The 18,492-nt window shown below is 49.2% G+C and overlaps 2 protein-coding genes and 1 long non-coding RNA gene across 40 annotated transcripts in view; 2 read left to right on the top strand and 1 right to left on the bottom strand.

Annotated features, from left to right (window-relative positions):
- Nucleotides 1-10,798, top strand: part of R3HDM2 (R3H domain containing 2) — a 166,556-nt gene extending 155,758 nt beyond the window's left edge. For 20 of the 36 annotated variants that reach the window (XM_035696354.2, XM_035696358.2, XM_035696349.2 and 17 more), the window contains 7 exons: nt 3,671-3,840; nt 4,682-4,829; nt 6,083-6,180; nt 6,536-6,620; nt 7,694-7,959; nt 9,657-9,749; nt 10,658-10,796. In XM_035696354.2, the coding sequence (XP_035552247.2) occupies nt 3,671-3,840; nt 4,682-4,829; nt 6,083-6,180; nt 6,536-6,620; nt 7,694-7,959; nt 9,657-9,749; nt 10,658-10,696 (899 nt within the window). In that variant the 3' untranslated portion in view covers nt 10,697-10,796. Of the gene's footprint in view, nt 1-3,670; nt 3,841-4,681; nt 4,830-6,082; nt 6,181-6,535; nt 6,621-7,693; nt 8,729-9,656; nt 10,483-10,657 lie in introns of those variants that run through there. The other 16 variants (XM_035696353.2, XM_035696371.2, XM_035696369.2 and 13 more) reach the window with 3 other exon arrangements.
- Nucleotides 992-3,671, bottom strand: LOC118350093 (uncharacterized). Its single transcript, XR_004803271.2, has 2 exons — nt 2,582-3,671; nt 992-2,239 (listed from the first exon to the last, which is right to left on the bottom strand). It is a non-coding gene; the product is annotated as an uncharacterized LOC118350093 (long non-coding RNA).
- Nucleotides 10,721-18,131, top strand: STAC3 (SH3 and cysteine rich domain 3). Of its 3 annotated transcripts, none has more exons than XM_025476881.3 (12): nt 10,721-10,859; nt 11,561-11,627; nt 11,901-12,165; nt 13,091-13,188; nt 13,404-13,476; nt 14,394-14,491; nt 15,987-16,053; nt 16,240-16,289; nt 16,594-16,679; nt 16,854-16,905; nt 16,995-17,132; nt 17,695-18,131. In XM_025476881.3, exons 2-12 carry the CDS (start codon nt 11,562-11,564, stop codon nt 17,791-17,793), a joined length of 1,092 nt encoding a protein of 363 aa, XP_025332666.1. In that variant the 5' UTR covers nt 10,721-10,859; nt 11,561; the 3' UTR covers nt 17,794-18,131. The 3 variants fall into 3 exon arrangements, with proteins under 3 accessions (XP_025332666.1, XP_048971679.1, XP_025332669.1); XM_049115722.1 differs by lacking the exon at nt 10,721-10,859 and adding an exon at nt 11,040-11,234; XM_025476884.3 differs by lacking the exons at nt 10,721-10,859; nt 11,561-11,627; nt 11,901-12,165; nt 13,091-13,188; nt 13,404-13,476 and adding an exon at nt 13,916-14,134.
- The last annotated feature ends 361 nt before the right edge of the window (nt 18,132-18,492 follow it).

Raw genomic sequence — 18,492 nt, 5'->3', positions numbered from 1 at the left:
CCAAATCAACAGAAATGGAAGAAGCCCTCTTCATTATCTGGTTCCCTTACTTCTTTGGAATTTCCTGTTACATGTCCTTTCTTCCAGGCTGCCCTGATTGATTCTAGGCCTCTCTGACTGATCCCTTGTACTCTTCCTAGGTGATGGAACCCTCTGTTCCACCCATGTCATCTAAGAGACCATATTTACCTTATCATTGATTTCAAAACTCTTCAATCTCAGCTTATGGAAATATAAGAGGAGCTGGAAGAAAAGAAGTGCTGCTTCTTCCTTCCTTTCCAGTTTACCCTTTACTGGGAAGATAGAAAGCCAGCATAGCCCACAAGGACTGCTATGTCACCTTCAGAGGACAGTCACCCGCCCTTCTCCCATGTAGCAACATGGTCACTTTTCCAAAAATAAAGGCAGGGATTAAGATTGGCTGTTCCTGGAACAACTGTTCTGGCTTATTAATACATTTTTGTAGTTGTCCAGTTTACCCCCAGGCCTGGACCTTAAGTCCTCCGCTGTGATATTAGCACTATCTCGTCAGGAAACACTTTTCTTCCCACTAAGATGATGGCCCATAGGTCCCTTGAGGTTTCTCCAGAGGTGCTTTTTGGGGAGGATGCACACAGACCTGAAATGGTTGGGATACATATACACAGACTCCCAACTCACAGTGACACAGCACCATGGCCAGAGTGAGGTATATACAGAAATAGCCTCTCACATACTTACTGGCTCATTTTGTAGCTGAGGGGATTCCAAAGCTGAAAGTAACTCTTTTCTCTCCTACTCCCTGAAGATATTCCTCTCCTTCACCAAAAAAGGGGAAAAACACTAAGATACTGTTGGATTGTATCCTGTTCTAATATGAGAAAGATGCCTGTGGATATTCTTTCTCTGGACGTTCCTTTCCATAGATTTGATTCCTGGTGGTAAGGAAGAAGCCTTATCAGTCTTCTACCTCAGTGATTTAAAAAAAAAAAAAAAACTAAACAAAAACCAATTCTGCTAGACATAAATGTCATCTGTTTGTATTTATGCGGTTTGCTCTGCCCAATCGACCTTTCTGCCCAGGTTTAATGATGCCACTTAAAAAGCCATTCACACATCCCCTCTCCTTTCAGAGCTTTCAGGCTGAAATTGATTTCCTTATTCAGCCCCCCTCTCCCCCTTCCCACTTCAACCCAGGCTCCTTCCCCCAACCTGATTATGTGAAAGTGCTGTCACTGGGGTGGTTTTTCTCTTCTCTTCTCTTCTCTTCTCTTCTCTTCTCTTCTCTTCTCTTCTCTTCTCTTCTCTTCTCTTCTCTTCTCTTCTCTTCTCTTCTCTTCTCTTCTCTTCTCTCCCTTCCCTTCCCTTCCCTTCCCTTCCCTTCCCTTCCCTTCCCTTCTTTCTTTCCCTTTTTTTTTTTTTTTTTTTTTATTGCCACGTCCATTAAGAAGTAGCGACAGTTCAGCTGTTAACGGATGCCACCTGCTTTTGGCTTGAGGAAGAGAAGCATAAAAATCAGCTCATCAGCGTAGTGCTCTGTGTCCCGGCTGAGTGAAGGAACAATGCTCCAGGCCAGTGGGGGAGGGCTCAGTGTGGGGAGGACTAAGGCTGGGACTGAAAACCCTGGCTTTGTTTTTGTCAAGATTAGAGAAAATAATATGAGGACTTTGTTGTCATTCCCCCTCCCCTTGAGCCCTCTAATAGCTCCTTATGGCTCATGTTAGTATTAGAAAGAGCTTCCACTGCCTTGCTTATGCCCACACCCTACACACTCACATGTCCCCCCCTACTCTTTCCTGGCCTGAGGCACTAGGCTCAGATTATGAGCTGCCTTCTAGAAAGCTGTAGATTTGATTATTTTTGCGTTGGCCCCCTCAGGTAGCAATGAGGTGTTTGAATAAGGTCAATTGCAATTTTGTTGGTGGAGGATGTTGGAGCAGGTGGGGCTCTTAGGATGGGGAAAGAAAATGCCCAGAGCAACTATAGTAAGGGGGGAGTTGTTAAATGCATGACACTCCACAACTATTCGATTTTCTGGTGGCCCTTCTACAAGCCACGCTGATGAATACCCCGTCCCCTGTGGCAGAGGATGGGGAGAGGCGAGCCTGTCGCTCTGAGTATTTGTGCTCTCTGATTAGATGAACCCAGAGGGTGGAGGCCACAAATTGACTGGAGAACAGGGTACGACAGATGCTGTGTCTCCTGAGCTGCTCTCTCTGGCCTCCCGCCGCTTCTTTTCCTTGCCTTTGACCGATGCTACCTGAGAAAAGCAATCATAGTCACTTCCCAGCATGACTGGTGCCCAGGGCAGAGGCTGCAACATTTCCCGTCACAGGAAGCAATGTGACGGCGGCAGCAGTGGCAACCTCGGAGCACTGAGCCATGAAAACGGCAGCATTGCAGCAGGTTTCCAAGCTAGCTACCCCCAGTCCCGTCCTCTCCCACCACACACACATGAACTCAGCCTGTCCCCAACAGAAATACAGCCTGAGAGGTCAAGAGCAAACTCTCAGGCTGGACAGTCCCCTGTGGGGAAGCAGAGCTCCTGCCCATCCCTCCCAGCAGGGACTGTCATTCAGTCCGCTTCTCCATGATCCCTTACCTTGCTTTTCACCATGAGGAAGATTCAGGGTTTAATGTTCTTCCACACTGAACTCTTTGCTTCCCCCAGATTGTGGGAGGGTAAGGCTACCCATGGTTGTCTGTGCTAAAACCTCAGGATCACTTCCAGTCAGTCACCTGAACCTGTCAGCGAAAACTCGAGAGTCTGACCCTCCACTCCATTCCCCTAGTCACTGCTCTAATTCAGAACCTCCTCGTTCTTTTTCAGTGGCTTTCTAATTTATCTTCCTGCCTCTGGTCCCTCCCTTCCTTCAGCCATTTTACATCAGCCACTTGAGTTAGCTCTCTGAACACCTGTGGGATTAAGACGCTTACTAGAATGTGGTTCAAACTCTGACATCAGCTGTTTGCTTAATATGTGACTTCCTGATAGACTGTCCATCCCATAGGGGCAAGGACTACTTTTGTTTGTTGTACACACAGTGCCCAGCATAGGAGGAACTGGCACATAGTAAATGTTCAATAAATGTTGAATAAATGAATAAACATATCTCATCTCCCACTTCCGCTATATAAACCCTGTGCCTTAGCACCTCCAATTATTTGTCATATCCTGAAAGTGACATACAGCTCTGTGCCATTCCCAATCCAAGTGCTTCCTGGCCTGGCTTAGGGAATCTGTGTGCATGAGTGTTCTCCAGAGCAACCAGAGATCAGTGATCTCTGACCAGTCATTACCAGAAAAGCCTGCACGTGCCTGCAGCCCTGGCCCAAGCCCCAGACTGGGACGTGTACCATGCCCAGACGTTTAAGCAATCTGACCTGGGCATTTGGTAATACCCGATTTTGACAAAATGGAGTAGTTTTCTGCCAAGCGTACCAAAGTACTCCTCGCCAGGTGAAGGCCAGGGGAGCATTGGCATCTGGGACCCATGTCTCAAACTTTCACTGGTTTGAGGAGAGGGGAGTAAGAAACTAAATCAACTATCTCAGATTCTTGGCAGGACACAGTTTAAGTGACCCTGAGGCTAGCGGGTAGGTTTGCTTACTGGTTTTCACACTCAGGGTTAGTTGGAAGGTCAAAATATAGTTTGAATTCACAACTAACCCCTTTCTTCCTGCCACTCAGGAGTGTCACCTTCTGGACCAGGCGTGGTGGTCATGCAGCTGAATGTCCCTAATGGACCCCAGCCCCCCCAGAACCCATCCATGGTCCAGTGGAGTCACTGTAAATATTACAGCATGGACCAGCGTGGGCAGAAACCTGGAGACCTATACAATCCTGACAGTAGCCCCCAGGTGAGTCCTGCAACCCAGCGTTGTCTTAGCAAGGAGAAGACCAGATTCTTCTCAGGGAATCATCTTTGCCATTGACCAAACAGCCTCTTCTATGTGTCTTTCCCTGGGCACTCTTCAGGGAGAATCATAAGAAATAGAGGAGAGCATCTTTTTTCAAGGAACCCAAAATCTAAGGAACACACACTTGAAAATGCCAAGAGAATACTTAAAACACTATGTCAAAAAGTGGCTGTTAAATTAATACAAATTGGGGCACCTAGGTGGCTCATCTGACCCTTGATTTCCACTCAGGTCATGATCTCAGGTTCATGAGGTCGAACCCCACATGGGGCTCTGAACTCAGTGAGGAGTCTGCTTGAGATTCTTTCCTCCTCTCCCCCTCCCTCTGCTCCTCCTTCTGCTCCTCCCTGACCCAACTCCTCCCCATGCATACTCTCTCTCTTTAAAATAAATTTTGGGCAGCCCTGGTGGCTCAGTGGTTTAGCGCCGCCTTCAGCCCAGGGTGTGATCCTGGAGACCTAGGATCAAGTCCCATGTCAGGCTCCCTGCATGGAGCCTGCTTCTCCCTCTGCCTGTGTCTCTGCGCCTCTCTCTCTCTCTCTCTCTCTCTCTCTCTCTCATGAATGAATAAATAAAATATTAAAAAAAATAAATAAATCTTTTAATTTAATTAATTAATACAGATTAAGTAGGGACTAAGGGGGCTGTTGGAAGGAACAATCTGACTTTGACAGAGTTCTGCAAGGGAAGTGTTCTGAGCAAGGTGAATTCTAAGCCAAGCCATAGGAACATCCAGAGAATCGTTTTTAGTGTGTATGATGCGTGCTCCTCTCTCCCACAGGCCAACACTCAAATGAGCAGCAGCCCCGTCACATCTCCTACCCAGTCTCCAGCACCCTCTCCTGTCACCAGCCTCAGCAGTGTCTGCACAGGACTCAGTCCCCTTCCTGTCCTCACACAGTTCCCCCGGCCTGGGGGTCCAGCACAGGGTAAGGGGTTAGATTAGGGCTGGCTGCTACCAAATTCACCCTTTGCAGTCCATTCCCAAGTGGGAAGATCTAGATGGTAGAAACAGGCAGGAAAACTGGTGTGGCTGGTCATCCAACTCTGGGAGCCATCTCTTCCTTTATATCCCTGTTTAGGCCAAGCACACTTGCCCCTCTTTAGTGCCACCCATAGTCAGCTGACTGCAGACCTCCTTTACATATTTAGTACTTACTACCAAGTAAGGTAGGTGACTGTGAGCCCAGAGAAGAAACTCAGTGAACTTTCTAACAAACCCAAGAGTTGAACTCCTCAGTACTGAGTCTGAGGGCTGAGAATATGGGGCTGTGTCAGAAACTGTGGTTTTAGAAGAGAGAACACTGGAGTTGGGTTCAAGTTCATGTTCTGCCACTAACTAGCTTTGTGGTGTTGAACATGTTACTTCGACTTGGAACCAAAACTCAATTTCCTAATCTATAAAATCTGTAAAGACCTAATATATCTGTTTCTGTCTTGGCTGTCACATGCAGTATTAAAAATCAGATGAGAGTATGGTTTAAAAACTTTAAAGAGCTTTGAAATCTAACATTTATCAATAATAAAGTAACCCTTCCAGTGCTTAACTATACGTGCTTTGTGTGTCTTGTATTTATTCAACCTTCTCAGCAACACTGATGAAGGGAAAACATACCCAATCTCTCACCTCCAGTAACAGAGCCAGGATTTGAACCTATGCAGTTTGGCTCCAAGCCTGTACTCTTATCCACTCACTGGATTGCCACGCAACAGGAGTCAGAAACTTCAGCCCTGCATTTGGGGCAGAGAGTCTATATAAGAAATTAATGGTATGGGGCTTGCCCTCAGTCAGTATAGCATGTCTGTGACTCTTGATCTCAGGCTTGGAGCTCAAGCTCCATGTTGGGCATAGAGACTACTTGAAGGAAGGAAGCAAGCAAGCAAAGGAAGAAATGAAAAACATTCATAAGGATCTGTAGGTTTCCCACAGGGCCTTTCATCTGCAGTAGACAGAGGCCTTCCTTCTTCAAGGGTAAGGGAAGTAAAAGCCCCATTTGTCTGAGATAGAGCTGAGAGCCAAGGGGTTTAGGAAAAGAGAAAACTCTTTAGTCAGTCACATGGGCACTCCTAACATAGAAAAAGTATGCATTGTTGTCATCTATCTCCAAAGTCCCCTGAAGTCTCATAAAAGTCATATCATGAAATTCTAACTCCCAGAAAACCATCTGCTCTTCCTTCCTAGGTGATGGGCGCTACTCCCTCTTGGGCCAGCCATTACAGTACAATCTGTCTATTTGCCCTCCCTTGCTCCATGGCCAGTCAACTTACACGGTACACCAGGTAAGGGTGTCTTCCATCAGCCTGAGGGCCATCAGATCCGTCTTCTCATCAGGCCCCTATCTCGGAGCCATCCACTTCAACCAGTGGGGTGGACAGGGGAGATGGGACAGTGAAAGTAAACAAAGTGGGAGGGGCCTTACCCCTCTCTCAGACTCAGACTCACTCTTCCCATCTGACCCCAGTGCCAAGAGGTGAAGGACTCGGTTTCTCAGGGGCCACTCTGGCCACCCTGCCTGCCTGATGGGGCAAGGTCTTCAAGGGCGGATGCTGCTCCTTAATCTCTCAGACAGACATTAGGGATGCGCGCATTCAGTGTTGTTTACCTAGGATGAGAGTTATCTTTCAAATGTTGAAGGGACAGAGTGGATTGAAGCATGGAAACCGGAGCAAGAGACAAGCACTCAAATCTGCCTCCACTGACCTGGGGACAACAGATGTTGGTGAGTGAAGGTGCTCACTTCTCCAGCCTGCATTACCAGCCCAGAACAAGTGAGAAGAGCCAGCTTAAGGGTGGAGAGTAGAAGTAGGACTCTTGGGGTCCCTGGGCGGCTCAGTCAGTTAAGCATCTACCTTCAGCGCAGGTCATATCCAGGTCCCTGCTCAGTGAGGAGTCTGCTTCTCCCTCTCCCTCTGCCTGCTGCTTCCCCTTGCTTGTGCGCGCTCTCTCTCTCTCTCTCCCTCACTCTCAAATAAATAAATAAAATCTCTAAAAAGAAAAAGAAAGAAAGAAAGAAAGAAAGAAAGAAAGAAAGAAAGAAAGAAAGAAAGAAAGAAAGAAAGAAAGAAGACCCTTTTGTACTCAAGAGCAAGAAGAAACCGAAGAATTGAAGTGTCTCAGTCCTCCTTATTAAGCCATTTCAGGTCCTGGGAAAGGTGGTGATAAAAATTGAGTATAACAATGGTGGGAGATGCTGAGCCTGTTAACAAAAGAGTCTTGTAGGAGTGGTCCTGACCCTAATCTAGAATGTCTGCCTTGGTAGTTCCAAGTCCTCCTAGTCCTTTAGGAGAAGCTCGAGAAGAGAATATGAGGGAGTAATCCCCCTGCAGGCCTTCCCCACTAGGCATACAAGATCTCTCAGATTACCCCCTACTTGGAGTGGTTTGCTAAACAAGGAAAGACAGGGAAATGGACTTCCCTAGATGATAAGGAAGTAGGATCTCTTTGGGCCAGCCTCTGGCAAGGAGACGACTGTGGGATATATTTCAGATTGGGCTACTGACTTGGCGCAAGAACTGAGGTGTAGGTCTCCAGATCTGAAGAAAGCTGGGATTCTGATCCCCAGTTTCTTCTTGGTATAAGAAAAGAAAAAGATTTCTTGGCTTCTCTTAGCTGCCTCGATGGTGGGGTATTGGGATGATTTAGGGAAGGAGGGATGGGCTAAGTGGGTGAGGCCAAGTTTTTGAGGACGCCATCTATAGACTTGGGTCAGCTCTGCAGACCTCTCTGCTGGCCGCTTGCTGGGCCTTCATACAGTTACCTCTCATAACCGTGGCCTCTCTCCTCCCCTTCCAGTACTGGGCCGGGTGCTGGAGGTAACAGATCTCCCTGAGGGCATCACTCGGACTGAGGCGGACAAACTCTTCACTCAGCTCGCCATGTCTGGCGCCAAGATTCAATGGCTCAAGGATGCTCAGGGGCTGCCTGGCGGGGGCGGGGGGGACAACGGTGGGACTGCTGAGAACGGCCGCCACGCGGACCTCGCTGCCTTGTACACCATCGTGGCTGTGTTTCCCAGCCCCCTGGCTGCCCAGAATGCCTCCCTTCGCCTCAACAACTCTGTGAGTCGCTTCAAACTTCGAGTGGCCAAAAAGAACTATGACCTGAGGATCCTGGAGCGAGCCAGCTCCCAATAAACGGAGGAGGGGAAGGGTCCGGCACAGTAGGGGTGGAAGCAGGGTGGAGGGGATCGAGGGATCCTGACAGACCATGGACAGAGGCAGAAAGGAAGGTGACAGACACTGAACTGGAGCCTGAGACAGTGGGGATGAAGACGGAACAGACACACTGGCACTGGACTCCTTCTCGCCCCCCCCCCCCCGCCATGGGTCCCCTCATTTTCCCTGGTTGGCCCCCCCTTGCTTCCCTCTCCTTCCCATCCTCTTCTGTCATTTTTTATCTCTTCTCCCACCATGAAATTAATTTTTTTCATATTTTTGGTCAGATAGAATTGGGAGGGTCCCACACTCCCCTATTCAATCCCCTTACCATCCCAAGCTCCCTTTTCATTTCTGGTCTTTATGAATATATTTATATGGACAGAATTAAGAAAAGCAAAATTGATTTCCCCTTTCTCTCACTTCCCCCATCTTGTCTCCCCAAACCCCAAAGAGTTAATACTTGGGCCTCCCCCCCACCTCCCAGAACACTTGTATATTGTTTGTTTGAGGTTCGTGCCGCAGTAACAGACAGTATTTAATTGCACATACAGATGTTTGCTGGGTATATTCACTGTAAATTTTATTTAATCTGATTTTTTGTTTGTTTGGGGGGTTATTTGGGGGGAGGTTGACTTTGTTTTTAAATATAAAAAAAAAATCTGTCACTGGACGTCAGTCCCTGTTTCTCTGTTGCTGCCCTGGTGTGGGTGGGGGTTGGAGGTCCTGGGTAGGTACAATCCCACAGCTATTGGAGGGGTTTCACGTAGGATGGCTTTCCCTAGCCTATGCACACATATCTTCCTAACACTGTTCCATGCATCCCACCCCGGTCCTTGTACATAATGTTCTGACAGATGGCTGGGTCTCTAATGGGACCTTTGTTCTGGGCTCTCCTAACTCTCCAAGTGTGGTTTCATCAGACACATCACTTCTCAACTCCAGACCTCTGAGTCCTTATTAGTAAAATAAGAGACTTGGACTCACTGGCCTACCTCTGAGGTTCCTTCCATTTTGTTAATTCTGTGAATACTCCTTTAGGGTCCCTTGTGGCTGAGCTGGGAGGGGTGAGCGAGGTCCAGAACTGGGTTGAGATGGTGGCCTTATATGTGTCCAGAATCTGATCTTCTGAAAACTCTTCAGGGATGGAGGACTTGGGTCCTTCTTTAATACAAAAGCCATTGGGTTCTGCATGGTAGGACAGAAGTGGATGTTTCTTACAATAAAAGCTATGTCAGTTGAACTTGCAGTGCCGAGATCCCATATTATCCAGGTATACTCAGCAGTCCCTGTCCTATGCAACTGAAGAAAGGTGAAAAGCAGACGTTACCCACCCCATATGGATGGAGCTTTTCCTCTCGCTGAGGCTTCTCAAAGCTAGCCCTGTTGTTGTGCAGCCTGTCAGACCAAAGCCATTAAGAGCCATCCCGCAGGCCCTGCTCGATCTCACCCACCCCTTAAAGAAAGAAAAAAGAGCAGTGACAGAAATGACAAAGCACATTACCCTGGAAATCTCTTGGGTGTGGGTAGCAGTATCTCTAGCCAGGCTCCTCTGAGGCTTGTCTGACCCAGCCTCCAACATAATCCTTTACTTCTTACAGATACAAGGGATAAAGCAGCACTACATGACCACATCCAAATGGCTGTCCTCCGAGATGGGAGTATCTTCTCTTTCAGCCATGTCACAGCCCAGAGTAGGAGAAGGCTGCATCCCTGCGAGATAAGATGCCAGATATCTCATTGACCCATAAGTTCATATACTGGGGCATCAGATGAGGGAGATGGAATCAGGGAATCAAAATGATTTCGAAGTGTGGGGCTCAGCTATCCTATCTCCAAAAGTTTGCAATCCTCATGGGGAAGCAGACGTTACTTACTGAAGATAAAACCCGCCCTGTGTGGTAGCTATGGCCTTCTGTCCAGTCTGAACAAGACCATCTCTACCTACCTGACCATCAGACCCGCAATCCCCCAGAGCCCCTCAGATGGAAGTCCCAGCCTGGATTTTTTCAGTAGTTCTTAGATTTCCCTTCACCCTGAGGACAAGATTTTAGAATGGAGGGAAGATGTTCCTGGGGTACTGGAGGGAATAAAGCAGTACTATGCATGTTCCTCACTACCTTTCAGGACGGAGCAGGGTACCCCTCCCACCACTATTGGATAAGGATGCAGTCTAGTCTGGCTGATAGGAAACCTCTGAGAATTCAAATTCTTTCCTTCCTAAAGGTTTGAAGCTAGATGAGTGCTTGAGGGTGTAAAAACACATGGCCACAAGAAGCCAATGGCTGAAAAATCAAAAGCTAGTTTCTAAAGTAGGTCCAGGGAAGGTAGAATTGGAGATGTATTTGGACCTTGGGGAAAACTGTTTACAATTTCATCTTTATCTTCAGTCATCCAAAATCACCTAAATGAAGTATGCAACATGAACAGACACTGTCCCTTCTTAAATTTAGCCAAAACTGACCTGTACACCATAGATAAAAAAAACCAGGGCATAGCAGCTCTGGGGGATGGGAGGAGTTAGGGTCCAGCCCAGCCCAGGCCTCCCCGTGTCCAATTTCTCTGTGTCAGCTGTGTCGCTCAGCTGTCCACTTTCCTCCAGCCCTGTCATTTCAGCTGTGACACCAAGGCGAGAGACTAGGAGGTCTACAAATAACGTCTGGGTAGCCGGTGTGAGTACAGAGGGTACTGGGGGGGCTTAGCCCCCAAGGAAGAGGACCAGTCCTCCCCCAGCACCACCATCAAGACCCCAGGGGCTCCCTCTTCCCTCCACAGACTGTGGGCTGACTTAGGGAATCCCAAACGTAAGTTGCCTCTTCGTCCTCTGTCCATTGCCAGAACTGCTCCCTGCAGCTTCCCCAATCTGTAGCCTATTCAATGTCTTCGTTTCTCTCTTGCTTGTGAGTAGTTGGGGTTTTAGGAGTGAAATTATTATTCCAGGACAAGAGCTAGGATTGGAGGGTGGGGTGGAGGTGGGGTCAAGGGAATGGAGTAGTAAGGGAAAGAAAGGCTCATATTACTCTGAAAACTTAAAATAGCTGAGGACAGGCAGGCTGGGAACTAGGCCCTGGGCCCCCGGGACTCAAGAAAGGGGTATGGGTGAACAGATGTTCCCAGCCCATCCCTCCAAGCATGCTTCTGGACACATTAAACCTCTTGAAGAAAAGGGATCTGGGAAGGTGTGTGTCACATCCCTCTTGCCCACAAATTCCCAGGAGAAACCAGGAAAATCTCTAAGCCATGCAGCTTTGAACAGTGTTGGGGCTGTCAACTTGGGTTGCCCCTCAGTGGGGAAGGATGGATATCAGGAGCTGGTTGGGAAGTTCTTTAGTCGGCTGTGCTTTTCCCTGGACCTCCATGGAATCTGTCGATAAGCCTATGTAAAAGGATTTCTGTTTAAGCAAATTTCTCCTAAAATCTCCCTTTCAAGAACCACCCTACAGTGAAGGACAGGAAGAACAGCAGTCAGGGATTAGATTTCATAGTGGGGTCCAACCTCTTGCAGGATGACAGAAAAGGAGGTGCTGGAGTCCTCTAAGCCCTCCTTCCCAGCAGAGACTCGGCAAAGTGGGGTGAGTCTGGGCCTGTGACCACTGGGTATGGGGAGCTGGGAAGCCACTGCGGCCCTTCAAGAATGCTTGAATTAATCTCACTTGTATGTGACTGATCCGTTGTCAGAATGCTAGCCAGCACCTGCATCCCCCAATACCTCCTAATCCTGGGGTGTGCCCCTTGCCCACACTGGAAAAATGTGTAGTTAGTAGTCAGCCTTACCTGCTCTGGAGAGCATGACAGATCTTTTAACTTTGGGTTTCCTCCCTTCCCCCATCCCCTTCCACCCTCAGCTACAGCGGCTGAAGCAGTTATTCAGGAAGGAGTCTCCCGGGACAAAGGAGATGGAGCTTCCCCCAGAGCCCCAGGCCAATGGGGAGGCAGTGGGAGCTGGGGGTGGGCCCATCTACTACATCTATGAGGAAGAGGAGGAGGAAGAAGAGGAGGAAGAGCCACCCCCAGAACCTCCTAAGCTTGTCAATGATAAGCCTCACAAATTCAAAGATCATTTCTTCAAGAAGCCCAAGTTCTGTGATGTCTGTGCCCGGATGATTGTGCGTGAGTCACGAAGGGAAGTAGAGAGAGTGTAATGTTGAAGGCAGGAGGTGGGGGAATGGGCTCAGGAGAGGCGCATTTGTATAGCAGGCAGACTGGAGCAAGAGGCAGCTTTAAGAAAACGCTAGCAGAGGGGCACCCGGGTGGCTCAGGGGTGGCTTAGCCATGGCTCAGCCGGCTAAGCTAAGCGTCCAACTCTTGATTTCAGCTCCGATCATGATCTCAGGTCTTGAGGGGGAGAGTCCCTCTCCCTCTGCTCCTCCCTCTCTTGCGTGCGCGCTCTCTCTCTGTCAAATAAAAAAGTAATCTTTAAAAAATCAACACCAGGGATCCCTGGGTGGCGCAGCGGTTTAGCGCCTGCCTTTGGCCCAGGGCGCGATCCTGGAGACCCGGGATCGAATCCCACGTCGGGCTCCCGGTGCATGGAGCCTGCTTCTCCCTCTGCCTATGTCTCTGCCTCTCTCTCTCTCTCTCTGTGACTATCATAAATAAATAAAAAAAAATTAAAAAAAAAAATAAAAAATCAACACCAAAAAAATAAAATAAAAATAAAAATAAAAAATCAACACCATTAGAAAGAGAGTGTGGGACCCCCTGGGTGGCTTAGCAGTTGAGCATCTGTCTGCCTTTGGCTCAGGCATGATCCTGGAGTCTCCAGATTGAGTCCCACAGGGGGCTTACTACATGGAGCCTGCTTTTCCCTCTCCCTCCCCCTCTCCCTCTGTCTCTGTCTCTGCCTCTCTCTCTCTCTCTCTCTCTCTCTCTCTCTCTCTGTCTCTCATGAATAAATAAATATTTAAAAAGAAACAAAAAAACCCGAGAATGTGGTCCTAGACCAAAAAGGGACCTGAGAGCTAGAGTAGCAGCACTGGTACAAAAAGGAAGGGGCAATGGAGAACTTGACCCAAATGTTCTTGCTTTTCCCAAGTCAACAACAAATTTGGGCTTCGCTGTAAGAACTGCAAAACTAACATCCACGAGCACTGTCAGTCCTATGTGGAGATGCAGAGATGCTTCGGCAAGATCGTGAGTAGGCTCTGGGGAGCGAGAAGGAAGGGAGGGGACGTGTTGCCAGCTCCCCCCTTGCAGTCCCTCCGTCCCTCCCAAGTCGTCATATCCATTTCCCTGCTTTTTCTTTCTCAGCCCATCTCTTACCCCAAGAAGGGGTTTACTCATGGGAGAGATGGGGTTCTGGGCCATAGCTTGCTGTCTCTAATGCTTTCTCCCATCCCACCCTACAGCCCCCTGGTTTCCACCGGGCCTATAGCTCCCCACTCTACAGCAACCAGCAGTACGCTTGTGTCAAAGATCTCTGTAAGTGCTCCATGTGGGACCCGAGGGAAAGGGCAAGCCTAGAGATGGTTCCAGCACCACCTCTAGATCTGGAAGCCAAATTCTGAAACAGAAAGATTCTATTTCCCATGGTTCTTGCTCAACCTACCATCTTGAATACAGAGTCAGTATTCCTGTTTTATAGCTGAGGGAAGATAAGATTTAGCGAGGGCTCCACACCACTAGCAGGAGACAAAGCCAAGACTGAAACCTTCATCTGCCTAGCTTCAAACTCTGGGCTCTTCATATGTAAAACTATGTCTAAGTAAGAACAAGGATTCTTGACTGTCCTCATCCTTGTGACAGAGTAATACCAGTCTCAGGGCTAGACCAAGAGCTGTGGGCATCCTGGGCAGATTCATAATTTGGCAACCCTTACAAACATATTCGTTGACAATTTTACTCAACATTTATTTGGAGGAGAGGCTGATCTTTATGAGGAGCATGGGTGGAAAAAAGAAGAACCCACTGGTGGCAGCACTCCAGCTTGCACATGCCACTCAGCAGAAAAGCCAGCAGTTAAAGGACCACTCTCCTTAAAAGGAGAATAGTGATTGTGAGCATTCCCCAACTCCCAAGCAACTTATTAGCAAAGTTGTCTTTCCAACATCATATAATGCTCTGCCTGGAAGGAGTGCTGGTAAGTATTTTTCTCCATCACATTACATTCCCAGTGATGTTTTTATAGCTCTTTATAGATTGATGACCTAGATATGCCCAGCTGACCCCACCCTAATCCTACACACACACACACACACACACACACACACACACACACACACACACACACGTATCCGTCTACTTAATCCCACCTCTCCCTTACTTAGAAGGTCTCTCTTTCCTTCAAGTCTTTCTCTGCTTCCCCAGTAATGGCTTCTTTCTTCTCCCATTCCCACTAGCTGCGGCCAGTCACAATGATCCTGTGTTTGAAACCTTGCGCACTGGGGTGATCATGGCAAACAAGGAACGGAAGAAAGGACAGGCAGATAAGAAAAATGTGAGCACCATACCTTCCTCTTGAGGTCCCTCCAAGAGATTCCGCAGAGCAGGTCCTGTCTCCTCTCTGGAAAGCTGACAGAAGCTAGGGATTCTCTTCCCCTAAAATTGCACATAACCCAACAAATTTTTGCATGCAATTTTAGAGAGCCTTGGGTTGAGAATTCCTGCCATAGCATGTGTTTTCTCTAGAAACTCCCTTCTGGAATTGTCAGATTAAGCACCATAACCTACTGAAGGTTAGGTCCCCAGGCTCCTGGCATTGCTAGACAACAGAGGCAAGAGCCATGCTTTTGGATTTGGGGAAGCAAACCTATCATGCCAAGCAATCAATTCTAGAGCCATGAAGGGTCCATGAATATCATCTGAACTTACTCACTTATCCTATAGATGAGGAAACTGAAGCATTAGGCTAGCACCCAAAAGCAACTTCATTTCCTTTCGTAATAGGGTTACTAGTTTGGTGATGCCATAGACTTGCATTCAGTTTGGCAAAGAATTTGTTAGCATATCCTTATATCTTTCTGGAAAACCAGGATGGACTGATGTGGATAACAGTTAGTTGGAGTCCTAAAATTGGATGAATGACTATGCCCAAAGAATCCAGGTCCTTTAGAGAGTGCCTAGCTAAAGGGAGATTTCTGATACCTTATAACATGAGTTGGTCCTCAGTACTGATCTATAGAGATTTTTCTCATTGATACAAATGAATATATAAATAGTATTATCCCTTAAGTCTGTGAGAAACCTAGGAGGGGAAACTTATACACTGAATAGTATATTCAAATATTTTGAGACTAGAAGAAAAGCTCAAAAACAATAATTTGAAGTTTTGTAAGGAAAATGAACATGTCTGCTCTTGGATCAAAGAAATCAACTGTACAAAAACTGTAGGAATTGGCTTCTGAGTAGTTGATATGGAAGTTGGGTACAAATTAGCGATTTCTGTAGAATGAACTAAGACTTACAAGGCCCTAGCAATGTGATTTGACTGCTTTCAGAAAGGCAAGCACACTCAGGTTCTCTTCTCTTAAGGGAATTATAAAAACCATGCTGCCCATTTTTCTCTTACACACTGGAGTATTTTTAAGAGCAGACATAGTAAAAATCCTAGAATCGGCATCATGGAGGAGGGGATGATTTAAAGGGACTATGTTCTCTGTTGCTCCAGAGGCCAAATCAGGACTGATGACTAAACGTTACAGGGAGACTGAATAGGTTAAATTTAGGGAATTGCCCTCAAATTGCATGAGCTTACTTTGTAAGGTAGTGAGCTCCTGTCATTAGCTGCATTCAAGCACAATGTGGATGGTCCACCTGCCAGGATGTTTTACAGGAAGCTCAGGCATTAAGCTGGTGGTTGAACTGGGTATTTCCTCCAAGGCTCCTTCCAATCCTGAGATCCTATTATTCTATAGTTGGCTGGCCTGGCTGGAGAGCCAGGGCAAGCATGGGTTCCCAGGAGAGCATCTTCCTAACTCTTGTACCCCCTCCAGCCTCTAGCAGCCGTGATGGAAGAGGAGCCAGAGCCTGCCAGACCAGAGGAAGGCAAACCCCAGGATGGTGAGTGTCACCCACCTCCATCCCTAGAAATGGAGTAGGATCAGGGGCTCTGCTCTGGTACAGGGAATGGAGGGCCAAAGGGTATGCCAGTGTTTGAAGATAAAAGTGGCTCTGCAACAGAAGAGTAAAAGAATGAGGACTACCTTCCAGAAGCTAGAGACAGTTTGTCGGTGTTTCCCACCCCAGGAAACCCTGAAGGGGATAAGAAGGCTGAAAAGAAGACACCTGATGACAAAGTGAGACTCCTCTCTCCCTGCATGGACCCCAATCCTCTCCCCAACCCAGGTCGATACCACCTGGGCCTCAGCAAAAGCTCACACTTACTCCATGGGTTCCCATCACCCTTAACCTGCCTTTTCCACCACACACACACACACACACACACACACCACACTCATGCACACAACAGATTCCTCTTAGTTCAGGGACCTGGAAGAGAGTTGTAATGTAGTGTGCCTGGAGAATGTCCTTGCCTTGGACTCCTGACCCTCAATGTGGGACAGAGGAGCCCAGAGACTCATCACCTCCTTTCACCCCCAGCACAAGCAGCCTGGCTTCCAGCAGTCTCACTACTTTGTGGCTCTCTATCGATTCAAAGCCCTGGAGAAGGACGATCTGGATTTCCCGTGAGAGGCCTTAGGACTGGGACGGGGGTATACTGGGAGTGGAGAGGGAGAGCCTGGCTCCCTATGGGAAAGGAAAAGGGGGCACTCAGGGCTTGGAGCCTGTTAGGGCTGGACCTGGGCCAGATAGGTAAGTAAGCCCCCTAAATCTCAGAGGCCTCTCCCTTCCTCTCCCAGGCCTGGAGAGAAGATCACAGTCATTGATGATTCCAATGAGGAGTGGTGGCGGGTAAGAGAACTGGCTGAGGCTAGGGTGGGACATTGGTTGACTTTAGAATCTGAGACCGAGAGACTGAGTCTCCCTGCCATCTCCTCTAGGGGAAAATAGGGGAGAAGGTTGGATTTTTTCCTCCAAACTTCATCATTCGGGTCCGGGCTGGAGAGCGTGTGCACCGAGTGACCAGATCCTTCGTGGGAAACCGTGAAATAGGGCAGATCACTCTCAAGAAGGACCAGGTAGGGGCACCTGGGGGGCGCAGTGGGTTCAGCAACCAACTCCCGGTTTCCCCTCAGGGTGGGAAGATTGAGCCCTGCATGGACTGGGCACTTAGGGTGGAGTCACCTGAGATTCTCCCTCTCCCCCTGCTCCTCCTGCTGTGCTCTCTCTTTAAAATAAAGATAGAGGCACCTGGGTGGCTCTGTCAGTTAAGCATCTGACTTTGGCTGGCGTCATGATCTCAGGGTCTGGGGACAGAGCCCCAATGGGCTCTCCTCTCAGTGGGGAGTCAGCTTGTCCCTCTGTCCCTCCCCCTGCTTGTGCTCCTGCTCTCTCTCAAATAAATAAAAAGAAAGAAAGGAAGGGAGGGAGGGAGGGAGGGAGGGAGGGAGGGACGCACCAGGTAGCCCTGGTGCCCCAGTCCAATCCCAGGCCCCAGGGTTCCTCGGCAAACCACACTCCTTACAGATCTTAACCTCTTCATGGGGCTAGGATAGGCCTCCATAAATCCAGGCACCACTGCTCTCCCGCTTCTACCTTTTCCCTTGATTCCTCTCCCTAAACCTTTAATCTTTCATTCAGATCGTGGTCCAGAAAGGAGATGAAGCCGGCGGCTACGTCAAGGTCTACACCGGCCGCAAGGTGGGGCTGTTCCCCACCGACTTCCTGGGGGAGATTTAGGCGCGCGGGCGCTGCGGCCGGGAGATACCCAGGCCCCACTCTGGGCGGGCCCAGGGGAGGTTGGGGAGGAAGGGGCGACAGCAGCCGTGCTGGGGGCGGGAGGGGCGGGAAGGCCCGCAGAGCGTGACGGGGCTCCCGGGAAGGGACTGGTGTCCCCCCCCACCCCGGCCTCGGGCGGGGATGCCGGGGACGCGGAGCAGCCTCGCCTGCGACCTCCCGGCCCAGCCCGTGAGAGCTGGAAAAGGAAGACCGCGTCGCTACCGGAGGCGCCCGGGGCTGTGGGAGGCGAACTGTCGAATATTGCGAATGTATTAAAGTTTTGAAAAAAGTTAGCAAAATTTATTCTTTAACTGGGGGCCGAGGCGGCGGCGGGTCCCCCCCAGCTGTGTCCCCTCACCACCGTCGGGTACACTGCCTTCCCCCGGGGCTGAGGCCGGTGGCAGGTGGGGGTACAGGTGCCGTCCGCGAAGGGGGCCCCGCCCGGAGCCCCAGCCCGCGCCCCGGCGGCCGCGGCACCTGGCGGCGGGGAGCGCCCTTCCGTCTCGGAGGCGGCTCAGTGCCGAGCTGCGCCGCCAGGGGGCGATGCACGATCTCGGTTGGAGAGCGGAGGCCCGGGCGGGGGAGGGGGCGCGGGAGGAGCGAACCTGAGACTCCGCGCCGGAGACCCTGGGCCGGGGAGGGGGCGGGGTGCGTGCCGTC

Source organism: Canis lupus, chromosome 10, assembly GCF_003254725.2.
Source record: "Canis lupus dingo isolate Sandy chromosome 10, ASM325472v2, whole genome shotgun sequence".
Taxonomy (NCBI): Eukaryota; Metazoa; Chordata; class Mammalia; order Carnivora; family Canidae; genus Canis; species Canis lupus.
This window is presented reverse-complemented; position numbering and strand designations above follow the sequence as displayed.

Bases quoted from the DNA above. Each gene is read 5' to 3' on its own strand.
- STAC3 (XM_049115722.1), top strand. From the start codon at position 11,188: ATGCTTCTGGACACATTAAACCTCTTGAAGAAAAGGGATCTGGGAAG. The intron at 14,492-15,986 runs GTGAGCACCATA...TACCCCCTCCAG, and splicing joins GACAGGCAGATAAGAAAAAT to CCTCTAGCAGCCGTGATGGA. The intron at 16,906-16,994 runs GTAAGAGAACTG...CATCTCCTCTAG, and splicing joins CCAATGAGGAGTGGTGGCGG to GGGAAAATAGGGGAGAAGGT.